An 18,814-nucleotide genomic window follows, 5' to 3' on the forward strand; every position below is an offset into this window, starting at 1 on the left:
TCTTTTCTCTATCTGATCTTTTTCTCTGCCTTTTTTCAACTCGGTCTTTGGTAGACGGAGAGGAAAATCTGTAAAAAGCGGATGATTTATAGGACTTTATGCGACACTCGTATTAACAAACTTACACTGTGGTCTGACATTTTTGTTATTCCAAGCAAGACCTTTGGGTGAAAGATGGAGGTTAGAGAGGAGGGTCTATGGCATCATCATTTTCAGATTACCGCTTCGTGATAGACAAAGACCTAAACTGGTGTTTTTAAATCACCCCGCCTGGCCACCAGGATGACTAAAAAAAACATTGATTCTGTATTTAACTGAATTGTCCTTAAACATGTTTATTCGGTAATTATCCTTTCCTACTTCCTCTAGTGAAATCTGCCACGACAGATTTTTTTCTCGAGTATTTGCAACGATTAGCTCATAAAAACGTGTAAAAAGAGCAAATAATGATTAGCTGGGTCTCTGAAAAGATCAAGGTAGTTGTTAAATATTGAAGAAGGTAAATGTTTAAATTATCTCCATCCCTGACCTTCACTGAAGATTATTATTTATATGTTCTCTCCCTGTTATTGGCAAGGCTGAGCACATCGTAAAATATTAAGCAGCAAACTTTCCTGCCATTTGTTTGTCTCCCAAATCATTTCCTCAATTTACTTGGAGCAAAGCCCTTCCAGTCGATACACAAAATGTATTCATTATTTAAGACCATACATTTCATTTTAATTGAACTACAAATCAGTACTAAATTTTGCCAACATAACATAAATCACAGAACATCAATTGCAGTATTTTCCAGATGGGGATCTATGGTGCCTTTAAAATCCTATAATTTCTAAAAAATCGACCGTGCGCCTTATAAGACTTATGTATTGTTCTGGTTTTACTTTCTGAGCTCGTATCCATTTTATGTCAAATACGGCTCTTAAAAATCTGTCAAAATGTTGGTAAACTCTGAAGCCATATCGCGGGAGACAGTAGTATTTCTCTGCAAGGCTCTATAGCAACCATACTGCACTATATTTTTTAATAAACAAAGACGTCAAACCCTGCATAAGTACAAGAAACACATATGTTTGAATAAAATAACTTTTAACAATCGTAAAGCATAAAAGCTTGTGTGTCGTCGCTGTCAATAAAGTTTTTAGACTTAATTCCAGTATCCTGTCTAAATTACCAAAAAAAACTCACACCTAATTGGTTAACAGCAGATCTGTTGCAGTCATGTATATATTGGCAAAAATCCAATTCAGATAAATGGTTGATTTTTTTTATCTGTGTAAAAATTGTAGACCTTGACACATCTAGTGGAATCCAGTAGTATTTAAAAAATACTACTACATTAAAGGTGATATTTTACATAATATGAATAAAATAAAATTGCTGAAATACTGTTGCCCAGGTTGGAAATCATAATTATTCATGTTTCAAATTGTATTGAAGTTTGACTTATTTGAACTTTCAAGGTTCAACCTTCTGTCATTCGCTCACTGCATCCTTTATAGAACAGGTTTATGTGTTTTTGTTGCTCCAACAACAGGGTTGTGATCTCACTTTGCCATTTGATAAGCGTGATGTTGACTCATCCTGTTGTGATGTACTTCCCGCTGTACGAACACGTATTCAAACAGGCGTCTAATGGCGTGGACCACACACTGCAGCCACTGCTGCCTATAGTCCTTAGAAGCCTTTGAAGCCATTGTTTTATAAATAATTTTCTTTTTTCTCTTGCTTGAGCTAACATGTATATTTTTGTCTTATTTTTGTTATAATAGTTTGGACTCCGTGTTAACTTATATTCCATTTGGGTCAAGACATTTTCTTAATGCAATCGAAGTGCACTTTACAGTTTTTATTCATTAATATTTTCGTTTTGCATTTTTCAATTTTTCCTTCTGCCCCAACAACCCTTCCCAGCCATCCTCAGCCTTAGCCCCCCTAACACCAATTATACTGTGTCAAATCCATGCATGTCAGTTTCCAGATCCCTAATCATCTCTCCGCTCTTTCATCTGCAAATCCTTTGTTCGGCCCCCCCAGCCCCCTTTTTCTATAACCTTTCTTCTGCGCTCCCCTACACCACCTCCGACTTGAAACCATCCTTCTTCTCTATGTGTACATTGTTATGCCAGGCAACTCCATGTTCCTTTTTTTACACGCCTTCTCTTGTTCCATTTACGTGTTCAAGCCTTTTAGCCGTTGTTTAACCGACGAACATCTTATAGGTTTAAGCAAGTGAGACAAATGGACATCGAGACGGAGAAGACGGAAGTCATCAAAGTCATCAAAGAAGTCGCCGTTAAACAAAATCAAAGATTAAAAAATGTCTCTGAATATAAAAGAGACGGTGATCAAAGTACCCTGTCGCGCCGCGCTGAGCGAATACAATAAGAATGTCGGCGTGATCGGCATGACTTTCCGTATCTCAACCAGGTGGAAGAAGTGGTGTCGCTGGCCGATGGTCAACTTCACCCTCCATCGTGTCGGCCCGGCTGTCGCACGACAGGCCGTGTCAGCGTCGGCATGAGGAAACGGGCTCAGATGAAGCTTTTTAAGTTCAAGCGGTATATCGTGGGAACCTTGAACAAGAAGGGAAAGAAACTTTGCTGTAAAAAAGGTTTCTCCCAGTTCCACACTTTCCTCCAGTGCTCTTTTGGTCATATTATGTCGTATGTCAATATATACACCCCCCAGAAAATAGTACATCCACTTTAGAGTGGGTGTGGCGTTCAAACATTTGTACAGAATTTCATATTAAAAATGATCAAAGTTATGTATATGAATACTGTATAAATATACGGTATATGTTTAAGGCATTATATAATATGATAACATTGGTACAATTTGTCTAATCTACATTTTAGACATTGAAGGGTTTTCCGGCGTGAGGTACAATAACATGTGTAAATGTAAGTTGTTTTCCAAACATACAGAGAAAAACACATTGAGTGGGATCATGGACAGATTAGGTTTTCATTGTAGAATTTAATTCCCCGCAATAACAAAAAAATGTTTTTTTTTGTTTCGTTGAATGTTGCGAGTCCAGAGCAGTAATACGGAGTTTAATGAATGACTTAAAATGTTTCATTGTTCCTGCTGTGTGTCGTCCTGTGTAGACACGTATGTGAACATATGTGAAGGTGTGTGTAGTATGAGTGGAGAGGGGGGGGGGGTGCATTTCTCCAGTAGTGAGGAAGCGCTGTAAAAGAGGGTGAGGGATGAAGGGGGAGGGGTTTGTTTATTTCAGTTGTGTTTTTCATGGTGACTGCATCTCCTGATCCCATTGGGGGAAGGAAAAAAAAAATAAGGAAGCGGGATCTGAGCCTGTGATGATGGGAAATATTTTTGCAAAAGTGAACCTAGAAACGGAGGGCGAGCGTGCAGGAAGAGAGCAAGATGGACGGATGCATAAATAGGTAGAGCTAGAGAGCGTGTGTCTTGTCTTGACGCTCAACGGCCAAACAATGAACACGCTGTGGTCGCTGCCGGCAACGCATCGTCACGGCAACCGGAGCCAGAGGGGTGCGCACTGAGCAAGAATGGCATTGAAAGAGAGAAAGAGTGAGGATTGAGCGAGAGAGAGGGAGAGCGAGAGATTGTGCCGTCTCTGGGAAGATGCATCCGTCCTGTGTGTGTGTGTCTGTGTGTTAGAATGTGATGTCCGGACTTGATCATGTGCGTTTGTGTGTGGTCGCTGTGTGTTCGCGGACACTTGACTGACACCATGATCTTCTGCAACCATCTAGGTGAATACAAGAAGGATGAGCTGCTGGAGGCGGCGAGGTGAGTGTCAGCCTTTGTTTTCATTTCCTCCTCCTCCTCCCTCTCCTCCCTTTTTCCTTCTGCTCGGGCTTTTCCCAACTTTCTTCCATCCCTTTCATTTCTATCCAGTTGCTCTTTTTCATCCTACAAGCGTAACCATTTCATCCTTTGTTGCTGGTGTTTCCTTGTTCTTTTCTTCTGATCGACTGTTTTGTTTACTTCTCTTTCAAAATATTCTCCCTTCATTGTGTTAATACTTCTCACAGTAGTAATGTAGTAGTTGATTGACTTAATGCATGATCCTGTATCACCTTTCCACACGTTAGCAGCGAGTGTTTCCAACAAACACGTGGTGTCTGTCATCCCCTCTGCATGTTGTGTGCGTCGTCTGCCGCGCATGTGGAATTGCTTTTGTTTGGGATCATGTGTGGGTAGTTGAGCGTTCCATGCCTCAGCATCCTCGCTGCGTCTCTCCTCACGCACACAACAAACACAACCGCGCTCACAATACACAGCAGAAAAGCAGCTGGCCCAACATATCACTACTCGAGTGTACTAATGGGTCGGCCGGCTGTTTAAGAGCGAACTGTGAGCTAAGTGTGGGATTTTTAACAGCTGAGCTGTCACAAGGACTGTAACATATGCTGTTTCCTTGCTTTTTAAACATGTTTTCCTTATTTATTCACAAAAGCGTTTATTATTTCGTGCATATTATCATTTCTCCTCTTCTAAATTTTGTTTTATTTGAGACTTTTTTAGGCAAAACAATTAGTAAACAACATCAAATGAAGTGTAAGAAAAATATTTTGTTTATATATTCAGGCAACAATTCCTTTTGTTTTTCAGTTCAGTACTTTTAGATTTAGGAGTTTAAATGTCAGTGAAATGTTATTTGTATCACAAGGCTAAAGGGTAACCGTGTCGTGTGTTATTATTGTATTTGTTTGTTTTAGAATGAGTCAAAGCAATTCACCAAAATTAAAATCATGATTAGATGAAGCAAGGTCCAAGTCAACAAACGGCAATCAGGGAAAAGTAAACAAAATAAAGCCAACAACATCCATTATTTTTTATTTCATCCATTTGTTTGTTTATTTTTTTCTATCTGATCGTGTCCTTTATATCAGTTTTCAGTCATTAAATTAAAATGAGTAACAAAGCTTGAAAAGGATCAGAGTGAAGAACTTTTTTTTTATCGTTTTTGCCACTTATTTATGCTTCACTACTTTACAAGAAACAATATTTCCTTTTTAGTTGTTGCTTTTCTCATTAAAACTCTAAAAAGAAAACAATGGAGCAACTGTTTGGTATTGTAGATAAGAGTAATTCGCCACAGTAAAATGCCTCTGTAATAAATCAATTGTTAAAGGAATGATGTTCACAGATCGATGTAACTTGTGAAGGTAGTAAGGAGGTGTAAGCGCCTTCAACAGTGTATTTCAACCACATGACAAGATATAGATGTTTTCTACTCTGGTGTATCTCACTTCGGACAGTGGAGGAAGCTGATGCTCTTTAAATCACAACTAAAATGTAACCAGGGACTTACAACACTTCCTCATTTGTTAGGTAAACAAAAGCAATACTATTAAAGTAGTAAAATATCATTGCCTAGGCAACCACTGATCTTCAGTACCAAAAGTTTACTTTGTGTCAAATGCAGTCTGGACAGAATTTTAATAGAAAGTGCTGGCAATGTAGAAGAGAGATATATTTGTATGTGGGTGGTATTCTGTAATATACCTATAATATATATATACACAAGTATACCTATAATACTCGCTCGGATGAAGGGATATTACATCTGTCAAATGTGTGTTTTGTGATCCGGTGATAATGACACCGATGGCTCAGGAAAACTCTTCTTTTCTTTCCCATTGTTTCATTGATTTGTTCAACAAGCTGCTTGATGACCTTTAAATGTTGAGTTGACGGGTTCAGGGTTCATTCTATTGTACTGAGGAAAAAAAGTAATGAGCCATTTAGGAAAGAGGGTATTGATTTGGAGAATAATTAGGTCAGTGGGCGGAGTCTTTGCCCAATAGATCAGAGGATTTGCGGGTCAAGACAAACTAGTTTCTCCTTTGTTGGTTATCTAGTCCCACAAGCATCAAACTTATGAACCAGAACTTCTGCTCAAACTCTTCACCTGAAGCCATGATTGTCATTTTTCTGTAAGCCCAGCACATTTCTGTCAAACCATCACACCAGCCATCTCTGAGGGATATGGACTTTACCAGCTTTACTTTTCTTTCACAGAGAGATGCTGCTTTTCATCTCTTGATTTGGATATTATATGTAGTTTTTAATGTGTGCGTTGCATTGCAGGAGTGGAAACGAGGAGAAGTTGATGGCCTTGCTCACTCCGCTCAACGTGAACTGCCATGCAAGCGACGGTCGCAAGGTAAGAAGCCAGTTGCTTAATTCCTTCTCAGAACCTCCCTATGAACGATTCTACCTGGAAAATCATTCATTTGTGTCATTTTTTTTCTCTGTCTCAAATATTCGGAGCTTTGTGTTGCATATTTAAGCAGCTTTCTGTACTTAAAACGTCAACATGAAAAGATGGAGACACAAATCCTCATCATTGAGCTTTACACCAACAGACAGTAATAACATGACAACACACGCGCACAGGCAGACACACATCAGTACAGACAGACAAACACCGATCTATTATTGTCAGTAAAAGGATTTAGAGATTTAGGGGATTTGCAAAAGGTAGACATGGTCTTATTTTCTAGGCTGATTTCAAATGGATTGCAATGAATTTGTAACCGATTCTCGCTGCTAAAAGAGCTTCACGAGGCTTTGTGAGTATTTAAGTCAAATACTTCCATGCCCTCTAAGTACGTCTCTGTCTAAATACCATTAAACATTTTAAGGCTATCAAACCTCTAGACCTTGTTGCTCGAGTACCAAAAAAAACTGTTCCTCAAAGTCATTTGGTCTCCTGCAGGAGTGACGGGGGATTCAAGGTGAGAGGCATCAACTCTTAGTTATGATGATGGACAGACTGACGGGCAAGGTTAGGGAGGAATCTCTCTGTTTCCTGATGATTCTATGGTCTGTAGTGAGAGTCCCACGAGTTGAAGTAGAACCGAACATAAGCCTGTAAACAGGAGATGAAGTTAAGGTAATAAAACCAACCAGGGACATCAAGATATACGTGAAACTGGCTTTATTCTCTCGCGTTTACTTACAATCAACAAGTCATGTTCGTTCAAGATCAAGTTTTAAGCATTGGTTTCTAGATGTTAAAGTTGCTATGACAACTGTTGGAGCCATCTGTTTGTATTACTCAGCAAATGGGGTTTTTATTCCAGTGCTTGGTAATAACACTTTAAATACGCCCGCTGCCTCAATAAGGCTTCTTTTTTTTGTTGGAGGGGGGGGGGGGGGGTCATAATTACAGACACTCGGATGTCAATGAAGTACTTTTATCACTACCATGTTCATAATGGTGTGGATGGATCATTGACTGTTTTCCATACAGGTGGACCTGTAAAGAGAGTCATCGTTAAATATTAAGAAGAATAGATTTCTGACATCAAATTGAGATTTAACGGCCCTCGCTTCAAGGACATTTTTAAAAATGGTATAAAAAATGTTCCCGAGCATGTTCCGAAGTGACCTTTTCCCTTCCACTGCCGCTGTTTCTAATGCGGCGTAATTGCTGCAACAGATATCAGCCGAGCACAGCAGATGGAATGTATTTCACGCCAGCGTAGTTTAATCCCTGTGATAGTCATACAGGCTAATGTACGAGAGTGAGGATTCTCCTTTTCAATATTCTGTTGGCAATTACAATTAACTGTCAATCAAAAGAAACCGATCGAGAGTTGAACTGCTGACTCACACCCAAAAAAAAAATGACTGCATTAGGCTGATATACGGGGTTTGCATTGTATAGAAAAAAGCAAAAGTTCTGTCCGGAGAGTGATGAGACTCCACACTTCATCAGTTCACTCTTTCACATTATTCTTGTTAAATATAACATTTGTCCGATGAATTTTTTCTATGATGTTCTATTCTGTCAATTTAAGTAATTTTCGATAAATTTAGAACTTCTTTGACACTATTATTATCTCCTTAGATAAAATGATTTTTGAGCGGATCCAGCAGATTAAACCAGACCCCGGTGGTAGAAGATTAACAAATGGGCCACTTTCTTTATCATGAGATCATTGGTACTAACATATTCAACATCTAACACGAATCTGCCGTCTGTCAATAAGAACAGCTGGAAGATGGCTGGATCAAACTAATGAAATGTTGTGAAGGAGTGAAGCAACACCAACATCTGGGAGCGATATGTTGATGCACACTTGCTAGTTATGAAGCAATATTATGAATTAAAGGCGATTTAACTTCTGCAAATGCTGTTTTATGTTATATATTCATCTGAAACACTTAGTTTTATTCATTAATTTCCTTCCTGAACATTCCTAACAACAATTTAAGATTCAAGAGTCTTTATTGTCAATATACAGCATTAAAGTATGCATGGTAAAGAAATGTCAATTAAAACAATACAGAAATGGAGAAATGAGTAAAGCTTTGTGCACAACAAACATAGATGGTTATTTTACACTTGCAAAGATTACACTTCTGTAATAATAGAGATTTATTTTGTGAATATTGTCTGCGGTATGTGTTCAAAATAGACCTGCAATAAGATGGTAATATTTGAATGTTTTTAAGAGAACCTTGGCTCGGTTCTTCAAGATGAAAATTCTGGCAACCTCAACTATTTGTTTGACTTTGTTTTTCATTTATTTAATTCACTTTTTTGCTCCTTTCATTTATTTAACCAATGCTTTGGCACCTAAGGGTAGTTTTACTTTACTATACTTCTCTAAGGACGGGATAAGCAATATCCTGGAGCACTTTATGACTAAACTATTTGTTTTCAGGCAAAATCATAATAAAAACTCTAAATGCAAGACAATTATACACTTAATGTAATAACTACCTCCAACTTATTTGTCTTTATATTTCAGGTATGAGAAATAATAACGATGGAACTTTGATATTTCTTCACAATGGTCTCCGCTCGGATCTCCATGATAATCGCAGAAAACGTGGAGCGTGTCAGAGTCTTGCTGATTTCTAATTATACTTCATCTTTAATTCGACAAGCATCGCTTCCTCCTTTTTTTCCACTTCTCCTTCACCGACGCCTCCTTTACGCTTTAATTTTAATTAGAGGTGGCTCTGGCTCCTTGTATCTCCCTCAGCAACAGTCACATAAACAAACAGATCTGGAGCATGAATGTTGATCGCAGATGTCCTCGGAGCATTAAAGTGTCTCTTGTAGGCAACAAACTTTAGTCGGCGAGGAACTTTTCTGAAACCACGTCACAAATAATTCAAAACACAAACTGGTGGTCTGGGAACCGGACGAGCCTGTTGTAATAAGAGTAGACGCATATTTGCATTAAAGCTATCAGGCAATAGTTTCGATTATAAATGGTGTTTTTCTTTTTTTATTTCAGCGCAATTTTTACAGAAACCTGGGACTAGTTTTGTAAATGTCCACCCACATAAACATGCTGTTGGTAGTGCTGCAGTTCCTGGTCTATTCTAAAAGTGCGATATTTGCTTTAAAGACGTGGACCTCTGTGAATTCATTAGAAACCCCTCGCAGGCGATAAAAGATGATCTATTTTCCTTATTAACACGTTGTACTGTCTACGTTTCTGGACTTCCCTCTCCATCCATCAGGGGTGTATAAAGTTCCTATTCCACACAGGGGGCATTCTATGCAGTCTTGTTCTTCTTATTGCGGTGAGATTTTGTGAATGCACCAGGCGTCCACCAACTTGTTCTCCGTGTGCGTCTGTGCGTGCCTGTGAACACATAAACTCAGATGATTGAGGAGCCATCCGATGGAGATATTATTACCACAGCTGAGAGGAGAGCCTCATCCTGCCTGAAGGAGACCACTTTCTCCCACACAGACACACACAGATACACACATACACACACAGAATGCACACACCTACGAAATGCTTGTACACATACACACACACAGACAGTGTACACGCACCTGCCAACACACATACACATGCATACAAAAACCCAATGTGTTCCTCCACAGACCATGTTTACTAAAAAAGCTGTGCGTTTTGATTTACACATTAAATACACTCTAGTACACACTAATGCATCACTTGCATTATTTATTCTCAACAACTTCAGTTAATTAGTCTGCGGACATGTAAGACATACAACACTGATAAAAGTTCTGAAAATAAATGAAATGTATATATTATTAAAATGTATATTTTATATTTTATTTTATAACCAGTTGATGAAAGGATTTTGGGCTACAAGGGTTTTACAGAATTAAGTTTCAACTTGCATCAGCTTTGGAACTGTTTAACACACAAAAACACAAAAACAAACAAGGATTTTTAGTTGCAAGCTGCATTTCTTTGGTTAAAAATAAAGATTAATTGGAGAAGTTGTAACTCTAAATATCTGATGGAACATGTTCCGTCAATTCAATGTAACAAAAAACGTTTTAAATGAACCGAATTGAGGTAAAATCTAACGGAACCGTTGAATAAAGAGTTAAAAAATAAATGGTCGAATCAGTTCATGTGGGCAATACAAAAAACGTTTCCTGAGTGCACAAGTGTCTGGCAGGGAAGTGCTCAGCAGGCGGACAGCAGAAGAAAAAAGCTGCTCTTAAGTGGGAGGTTTTGGTCCTGAGCGATGTCAGCCACTCGTCTATATGTGGTTTCATGAGTTGTGAAGAGAAAATGTTGAAATATTCACAATCTTGTTTTTGTTTTTGATATTTTCTTCTTTTATTTACTTCATGCAGCCTCTTTTCATCACTTGTCCTGGAAAGTTATTGCTCAATTTGCTGTCATTGCTTCTTCTACACTAAATCTACTGTTTACTTTATTTTAAAAAGTTAACTTTTGTATTAGAGCCTTGTTTAAAATCTCAGAACGTTATAAATTCAGTTCATGTTTTGTTCGCCATTTGAATTTGTTGATGATACTTTCTTTTAAAATATTGTCTTTTGATATTCCAGGTTGGGAAATTAGCAAACAATGTTTTTTTTCTTTAAATTAATCTTTTTTGTTGCCTACTCTAGTGGCTTTACCATAACATTGGCATGTCTTGTCTGTGTTGTTTATTTTCCTTTTCACACAAATGTTCATTAACCTACTCCTCAGCCTTCTTTAGCTTTGCTGCAGAACATCTATTTAATGACTGTTTTTTTTTGCTAAGTGAAGAATAATTGTGGGTTTCTCTTTGTGAGACAGACTGAGCAGTTGTAACCGAGCACATAAATGCTCTTAATGTTCATCAGCTCTTCGGGTGGTCCTGCCTCCACTCTGCTGGCTCTGGCATGTTGTCAATGTCTGCTATCCAGCCCACTTCTGATTAGATTTGACTTTTTAGAAGACTTTTACTTTTCCAAAACACTCTTACTTGTGTGTTCATTCTGCAAAATAAACCGAGGCCTTTTTTTTAACCTCTTCAAATTCTACACTAAGACTTTACCTAGTCTTTCCTTTTCTTGTCTTGTCTTGGTCTTGTCATAGTATTGTTCTGACTGGTCTCAAGACCACTTATCATTGGCCTTTTCTCTGTTTTGTCTTGGCCTGGCCGGTCTCAGGACTTCTTATCTTGGTCTTATAATGTTCTTCATCATGGTATTGTTTTGGTCTTGTCTTGGCCTTCTCTTGATCGTGGCCTTGTCTTGATCATGGTCTTGTCTTGATCATGGTCTTGTCTTGGCCTTCTCTTGATCGTGGCCTTGCCCTGATCATGGTCTTGTCTTGATCATGGTCTTGTCTTGGCCTTTTCTTGATCGTGGCCTTGCCTTGATCATGGTCTTGTCTTGATCATGGTCTTGTCTTGGCCTTCTATTGATCGTGGCCTTGCCTTGATCATGGTCTTGTCCTGATCATGGTCTTGTCTTGGCCATTTCTTGGTTTTGTCTTCGCCTTGTCTTGGCCAGTCTCAAGACCTCTTATCCTGGCTTTATAACGGTCTTGTCTTGGCCTTCCCTGGTTTTGTCTTTGCCTTGTCTTGGCCAGTTTCAGGACCTCTTATCCTGGATTTATAATGGGCTTGCCTTGGGTTCGTCTTGGCCTTGTCTTGACACAGTCCCGTCTTGGTTCGTTTTTTAACTCTCGGTTGAGAGCACTCACTTCGAAGACTCCCCTACAGCTAAAAACAATGAGCAACCATGTCCTTGACAAACCACTAATTCGTCAGAAAGGTTTTTTCTCCACCAATAACGATCCACTGGGACTTTGATGACACTATATGTTGCGGATTTCAGTGGCAGCCATCTTGAACGAGGGACTTGTGAAGGACTCAATGGTGTTTATGAGGCTTCTGTCCACTGTCTCGGAAAGTAATTATGTCAGAACAGAGGCACAAAGCTTTGCTAATATGTTTATTGATCTGCCCGCCCAGTGCCTGTGCTCTTGTTAGAAAGTCTTAAGTGCGTCTGAGCAGCGAGCGAACCCTGGAGTGATGTTTCACTCTTCACTGTATATTTAAGCAAGATGGAAGCTTCATACATTATTCAGCGACGATGTTAATTGCAACAGCAGAAATGACTCCAGCTGCCTAATTCTTTCACTTAATTAACATGCTAATACCCCTGAGGGTGTTTTTTAAAATATTTTTACAAGCTGAGGTTTTAAATGTCTGCTTCTAAATACGCAGGCATATTATTAAAAACTGTATTTCATTATGAACGTCAACTCAATATTTTCTCAATGATTTTTATGTTTTATAATGCTTGTATTTGAATCCTGTTTTCAACCCACACCAGTTAATCCAAAAAACATATATTTTCAGATTCATTAGTGCGTGTGTGGGTGTGTGTTTTTTTTAAGAGGTATGGCTATATTTGTGTTCTGCAACAAGCCACCTGGCAGGCTGGGAATAAACTGGCAAACATGGATCAATAGATGTATTTCTCAATTAAAAGTGCTGCTGTATTAGGTGTTTGTTGGACTTTCTTTTTAATTGATCCAAATATATATTTGTAAAATATGTATAAATTCAATATTTGTTTCTTTTAAATGCATTTATACCCAACTTTTAAAAAATTAAATAACTGTTTGAGGTGAAACAGAAATGTAAACTTCATCCAACAACTAGCAAAACTGTCACTTCACACTCTCACAGCGACTTTACGTTATTGCTATGGCAACTGCTGACAGTGTTTGTTGCCATGGGAACAGCTTAAAAGGCTCATGAAAGGAAAAAACGATGACAGTGAGACCAGTGGCGAACGGGTGTGTGAGGGGGTAAAAAAAAGGGCCACATAACAATATTGGAAGCAGGAAAACGAAAAACAACATTATAAACAACCTTTTTTGAGGTCATTTTGGGGGGATTTTGACACATATTGATTTGTGATATTTTACTTATCAGACTATATACCTCTTTGAAATCTTCTTGCTTTATTTATCTGTCTTTATTCACTACTGTCATTAAATAGAAGTTGTCAGAGTAAAAAAAAACTTTAATCTATGAGCCCGGCATTGTTGAATACTCTACTGCAAATTATTTTAAGGGCTCGACCCTCATCGACTTGAATTGAGTCAGTAAATCTCTGATCCATATCCTGTGGAAAGAATTACGTTGCATTTAACAAGAGACCAACAAACATATTATATTAGCATATAGTGAAAGTGTTTATCTTGACAACCTTTGCACAGTGTTTGGTTGTTTATTGGTTTACATCAATTTCACAAATTGAGTCAGTTTGATCATATTTTAGTTTGTTACTTGTGTATTTATCACTCTGTTACATAATACTGTGTTCGTATAAGTCCTTTAATCATTTATTGTAGATATATAGATAGATAAAAAACTTTATTATATAGTTGTATGCATGTGGTATGATCATTTATTGGAGTATTCTTGATGTTTTAGAGTCAAATACCTTTTTTTACAAAACCTTCAAACCTGTTAGGATTGTTTAATATTTTTCCTGCTTTTACTGATTGATCATCTGCCTCATAGTATTTCCAAAATATGGTTGATCTAGCCTGTTATGCTCTTCATCAGTTATACGTTTATGTGGGCTTATGTTTGATTTCACCCACCTGTAGTTTTTTTTTTTTTTTAAAGTATGCGTTTTCAGTAGTTGCATAGTTCAAAACTATATTTTGTCATTGAAAATAGGTTTTTGAATTGACTCACTATATTGTCTTACTCTTTTTATTCCGATCCTATACAATATAGTCTGAAATTGTGCTACAGCCTTAATAATTTTACTCCACAAGAAGAAAATATTGATATAACTGTCAGCAGGAAAATAATGTTATTGGTTCCCTTTCGTACAAGTAATTAATGATAGATAATTAAAAAAAGTTATGTTGGCCTTGTTTTCTTCTTTCAGAAAGTATATTGACAGATACGAGGCAGCATTTTTCTTACTTCAAGTATAGGGAAGAGAAATATTGAAACACGATGCTCGACCAGATGCTGGGAAAGCAGAGCAAAGCAGCAGCTGAACCGGGAGCTTAAACTCCTGAGCTGACCGTGGTTATGACATAACAGGATATTTGACGGCGAGAGATGCCAACTTCACAGAGCATCGTTCTGAGACCGCGGAAGAGGGAGCTCGCTGCCGATTCCAAACGACGGTGACTAACTGTGTAGCGTGTATTGATACATCCTGTCACCGTCTGGGTTTGCAACACGCGCCATCTGTCTGCTCGTCCTCGCTGAAGTTGAGTTAACGCTCGGAGACCCAGCAGGGAGAGGAGATGCATTAAACAAGAGTGAGGAAGGCAACAATCTAGCAGCAGATGTTTGACATCAGCACACAGGAATTTAACAATTGATCTTTATTAATCAACTCTGTTGCACTCTTGTAACGGGGAAGACGATTGTTATTTGTTTCACTATTCTCAGCCTTTATTCACATTCTTCTCCTTCTTAACCAGTAATTATAGTCAGATAAATACTAGTAGCCAGATGATTAATTCTAAATAATCTGTTTAAAAATGTATTTATCTCTGAGTAATGTTTCATTCAAAACTTTTGCCGTTGAGAACTTAATTCTCCTGCTTTCAGTTTAATCTTTTAACACTTCTATACATTTCGACACGCAGGTTAACAACAAGTAGACTTGACTAATGGTTCAGTAAGAGTTTCTCTACGCCTTGACCAGATGAAGAGAGTTCACTCACCTCAGTTACTTCATACGTTGTTAATATCCCAGAAGATGAACACGTATTAGAGGAACAAAATGTCATCAAAGTTAACATGTTTACTCAAGCTTTTTCAGAAGTTTAGTTAAAGCACAAATTGTGATTCAAAGAGACTTTTCATGAGAGAATTCCAGGTCAAATAATCCTTTTTTTTTCCGATGACTCAAAAGTTCACCGGTTTCTCAGGCTGTGCTAAAGATTCTTTCCCGAAGCCTCGGCCTGCTCCGGCTGTTCTCTCATTCCAGCCACGATCTTTGAAAACATCTAGTTTTGTTAAAATGAAGGAGCAAAAGTTCAACGACCTTCTCCCGGAGCAAAATTCAATGTAATTGAATAACGGGTAAGAGACTGCGATCTGCAAGCAGTCGGGGGAGCTTTCAAGGAAACACGATCCATGTATCCACGTTCCCATTACAGCAGAGCGCAGAGGCCACTACTCACTTTTATTATAACCTTCGTCGATGAACATACGTTTTCCACGTTGCATAAACACCACACTGGCAGTACAGTAAAAGGCTTGTGTGCTCGAGACCCTGATAAGTTGATGTGTGTTTAAGGAATCTGAAGTATTCTTGAACCACAATAACAGATGCATTGAGTTGGATTTTTCCAAGTTGTTCCTTTTCTTAAAATTAAAATGTCTGTTACTGTTAACTGTTTTTTTTTCTTTGTGTCCTTCTCCAGTCGACACCACTTCACCTGGCTGCAGGTTACAACAGAGTGAGAATCGTTCAGCTGCTTCTCCAGCATGGAGCGGACGTGCACGCCAAAGACAAGGGGTGTGTATTTCTCTATGTGCCTTTGTGTTGACTTTGTTGAAAAGTATTCCCTTAAAGCAGTACTACGTAGTATTTTTACATTATTTATTCATTAAAAAAATGTCTTTAACAATGGTTAAACTTTAGGTAGCACTAAAATAAAAATACTTTTGACAGAAAATATACTTTTGGATCATAACTGACTAACACTGTGTTAGTAACATAAATAAATTATAACATGCATATTGGTCACGTGGTTATAAAACATAATGTTCATATAACTCTATAAAAATAAATGATCATAAGACATGATCAAAGAAATAAAGTAAGTGTTGTACAACAATAATAAGACATCCAAGTTTGAAGTAAATATTGTATTGGGTGAAATAGAAAAGTAGGAATAAGAGGGGGAAATACCTTTCTTATCTTTTATCCTTTTTAAATCTCTAAAATGTCTTGATTGGTCAGCTGAAACTTGTTTTATTACAAATTAAACTTTTATAAATACATTTGAAAATGGTTCGATTTAAGTTTACTTGACTACGGTGAAGAAAATAGGTTGATTGTAGTTGAAAATACAAGGATTGTGATGTATACTAGGTGTGTTTTGACAACTTTTTTTATATAAACTGATACACTGGCAAATGTACTTGATATAACCAACTGTGTATGTCAAAAAATTCTTTTCCTCCTCTTAGACCTCACTCTTTCAAATATTTAAAGTAATTGAAACTATAGTTTAAACATTTGTTTCATCCCTCCAGTGGTCTGGTGCCCCTCCATAACGCCTGCTCCTACGGCCACTATGAAGTCACCGAGCTGCTCTTAAAGGTAAGAAAACACTTTACCTGTCTATAAACAGGGATCATATATTTTAATCTGATTAAAACTGACTGAATCCTTGTGTCTCCCCAGCATGGAGCCTGTGTCAACGCTATGGACCTTTGGCAGTTCACGCCGCTCCACGAGGCAGCGTCCAAGAACAGGGTGGAGGTTTGCTCTCTGCTGCTGAGTCACGGCGCCGACCCGACTCTGCTGAACTGCCATAGCAAGAGCTCCGTGGACATGGCACCGACTCCAGAACTGAAAGAGAGGCTGACTTGTAAGTTTGGAGCGTCATCATGTTGAGTAAATAAATATTTGAAAGCTGACAATAGCATTAATACATGTGCTTTTAGTATATGGTATTGAAATATACATATATTTATACCTTATTATTAATTGACTGCTACAATATTATTTTGTACTTTTACTAAATAAATGTGTTTAAAATCATCAGAAACATACTGCGACACACAGTAATTATCATAAGACGGTATCATATTAAGTTAATAATAAACAAAGGATTGTAAATTTGATAAAAAACATGTGTAAAAAAGTTTGAATAAGGTGCATATACGTGCGATTCTATGGAAGTGATGTTATTAATGTAATTCATGGTCTAATTGTGAGTCTCGAGGGTCATTTTTCGCTCCATACATTTCACCCGGAGTGTTAATGTGCTAATGTAGATAAGTGGTGTCGGTTATCAAACGGATTTTAAATGACTGCATTACCTCTGAAGTAATGAAACCGTGTGAAAACGGTTATTTTTTTCTAAATGATGAGGTCCATGAACCTCGGAGACGGTCGACGGTTCTGTGGTGAAGTTTTATTAGGTTCCTCGTCGCCACTCGTTCTCAGAGAAACGGCAGTCGGATCAAGGTTAAATAACTCTAGAATCTGTAAAATACTCTCTTCTCATTTATTAATTAACTCATAAAAGATTAATTTTTTCAAGTATCCATCACCATTCCTGTAACCATAGCAACCCAACTGCATCACGATGACAGCAGGTTTCATTAAATTGATTAAGTGAGCTTATTGCTTTTACAAAGGGTTGTAAAGGTGATCTTTCTGCCGGGATGTTAGACATTAAAGCAATAATAAACAGGTTGGTTCAGGACGACTGCACCTGCCATGAAGCCTTCAATATATTTGGGAGTTACTGGTCGGACCACCTGTCCCGCCTAAGTGCCTGCTGCTGTATTGTAGTGAAGCACATTCTGAGCAGAATACAAATGCAGCTTAGAGTTCATGTCCAACTTCAGAGCAGCAGTTGGAGGTTTTTCCAGAGATTTCTGAGGGAGATAACATTCGTTTTTTGCTGCTGTTGGAGAGAAAACCTTCACAGTTCATGTGTAATTCTTCTATAGAAATCTCTGTATCATCATATATATAATAAGTTTGACCAATTATCAATTTAATTAGACAAAACAGACTTTTATTTAAGAATACGACAAAATAATTGTTAAAAAATTCTGTCAGAATTATTTGTATATCATGCTTCAATGCTTCAAAACAATTGGTGTATGTAGTAGTTACAGTATTTGATTAAAGAGCTAATGTATTATTTACATGTATTATTTACAGGAAGCTCTTATTGTCCCGGATCCATCCAGTAGTTTTGTTTTACAGCTGTTTGTGAGCAAACTTTCTGTTCAAACCGAGGTGACTGGTCTGTAAATGTCACCATTCCCTGTAGATGTGACATTTGTGTGCAGCTTTGTTCGAAACTACTTTGTTCCCTGGTTGTGTTTGAGTCACAGAGTCATGTGTGCGTTCTGGTTTCCTCCCAAGAGAAGCTCACAGTTGCATTGTGTTCATTCAATGAAACTTTAACTGTCGGGTCACTTCACCCAGACTAAAATAGAGACTTGAACTTAAGACATTATTTTGGAACTTTTTGGAATTAATTGGCTGCTTTTTCTGGCGGAATACAAAAAGCTTTTCTTAATTAAAATGTTACCAAAGTTCACGCTGGTTTGATTTGAGTTACTAAAATACGTATTAATTAGTTTAAAACAATATACATCTGTACAATTGTACATTTTCTCAACTGTAATCAAACTATTTTCCACTGTTATCAAACTATTTTCAACTGTTATCAAACTTAAATTTAATAATTTCATACTGTAATCAAAAAACTTTCAAATGATGCAACAAGATATTTTTGTATTATATATAAAAAGCAGAAAACAGGGGAACAGTTCTTATTATTTCTGTAATTCATACACTGGAACAGAATATTGATATCAATATTTA

General features: G+C 37.6%; 1 protein-coding gene across 1 annotated transcript in view; it reads left to right on the top strand.

Annotated features, from left to right (window-relative positions):
• LOC148079524 (poly [ADP-ribose] polymerase tankyrase-1-like) overlaps nt 1-18,814 on the top strand; it is a 67,026-nt gene that overhangs the window by 26,416 nt on the left and 21,796 nt on the right. Inside the window, exons 5-9 of the mRNA XM_087791113.1 lie at nt 3,744-3,780; nt 6,088-6,163; nt 15,657-15,751; nt 16,495-16,561; nt 16,646-16,832. Of these exons, the coding sequence (XP_087647239.1) occupies nt 3,744-3,780; nt 6,088-6,163; nt 15,657-15,751; nt 16,495-16,561; nt 16,646-16,832 (462 nt within the window). The remainder of the gene's footprint in view (nt 1-3,743; nt 3,781-6,087; nt 6,164-15,656; nt 15,752-16,494; nt 16,562-16,645; nt 16,833-18,814) is intronic.

This window comes from Callionymus lyra, chromosome 5 (genome assembly GCF_982586985.1).
Source record: "Callionymus lyra chromosome 5, fCalLyr1.hap1.1, whole genome shotgun sequence".
NCBI lineage: Eukaryota > Metazoa > Chordata > Actinopteri > Syngnathiformes > Callionymidae > Callionymus > Callionymus lyra.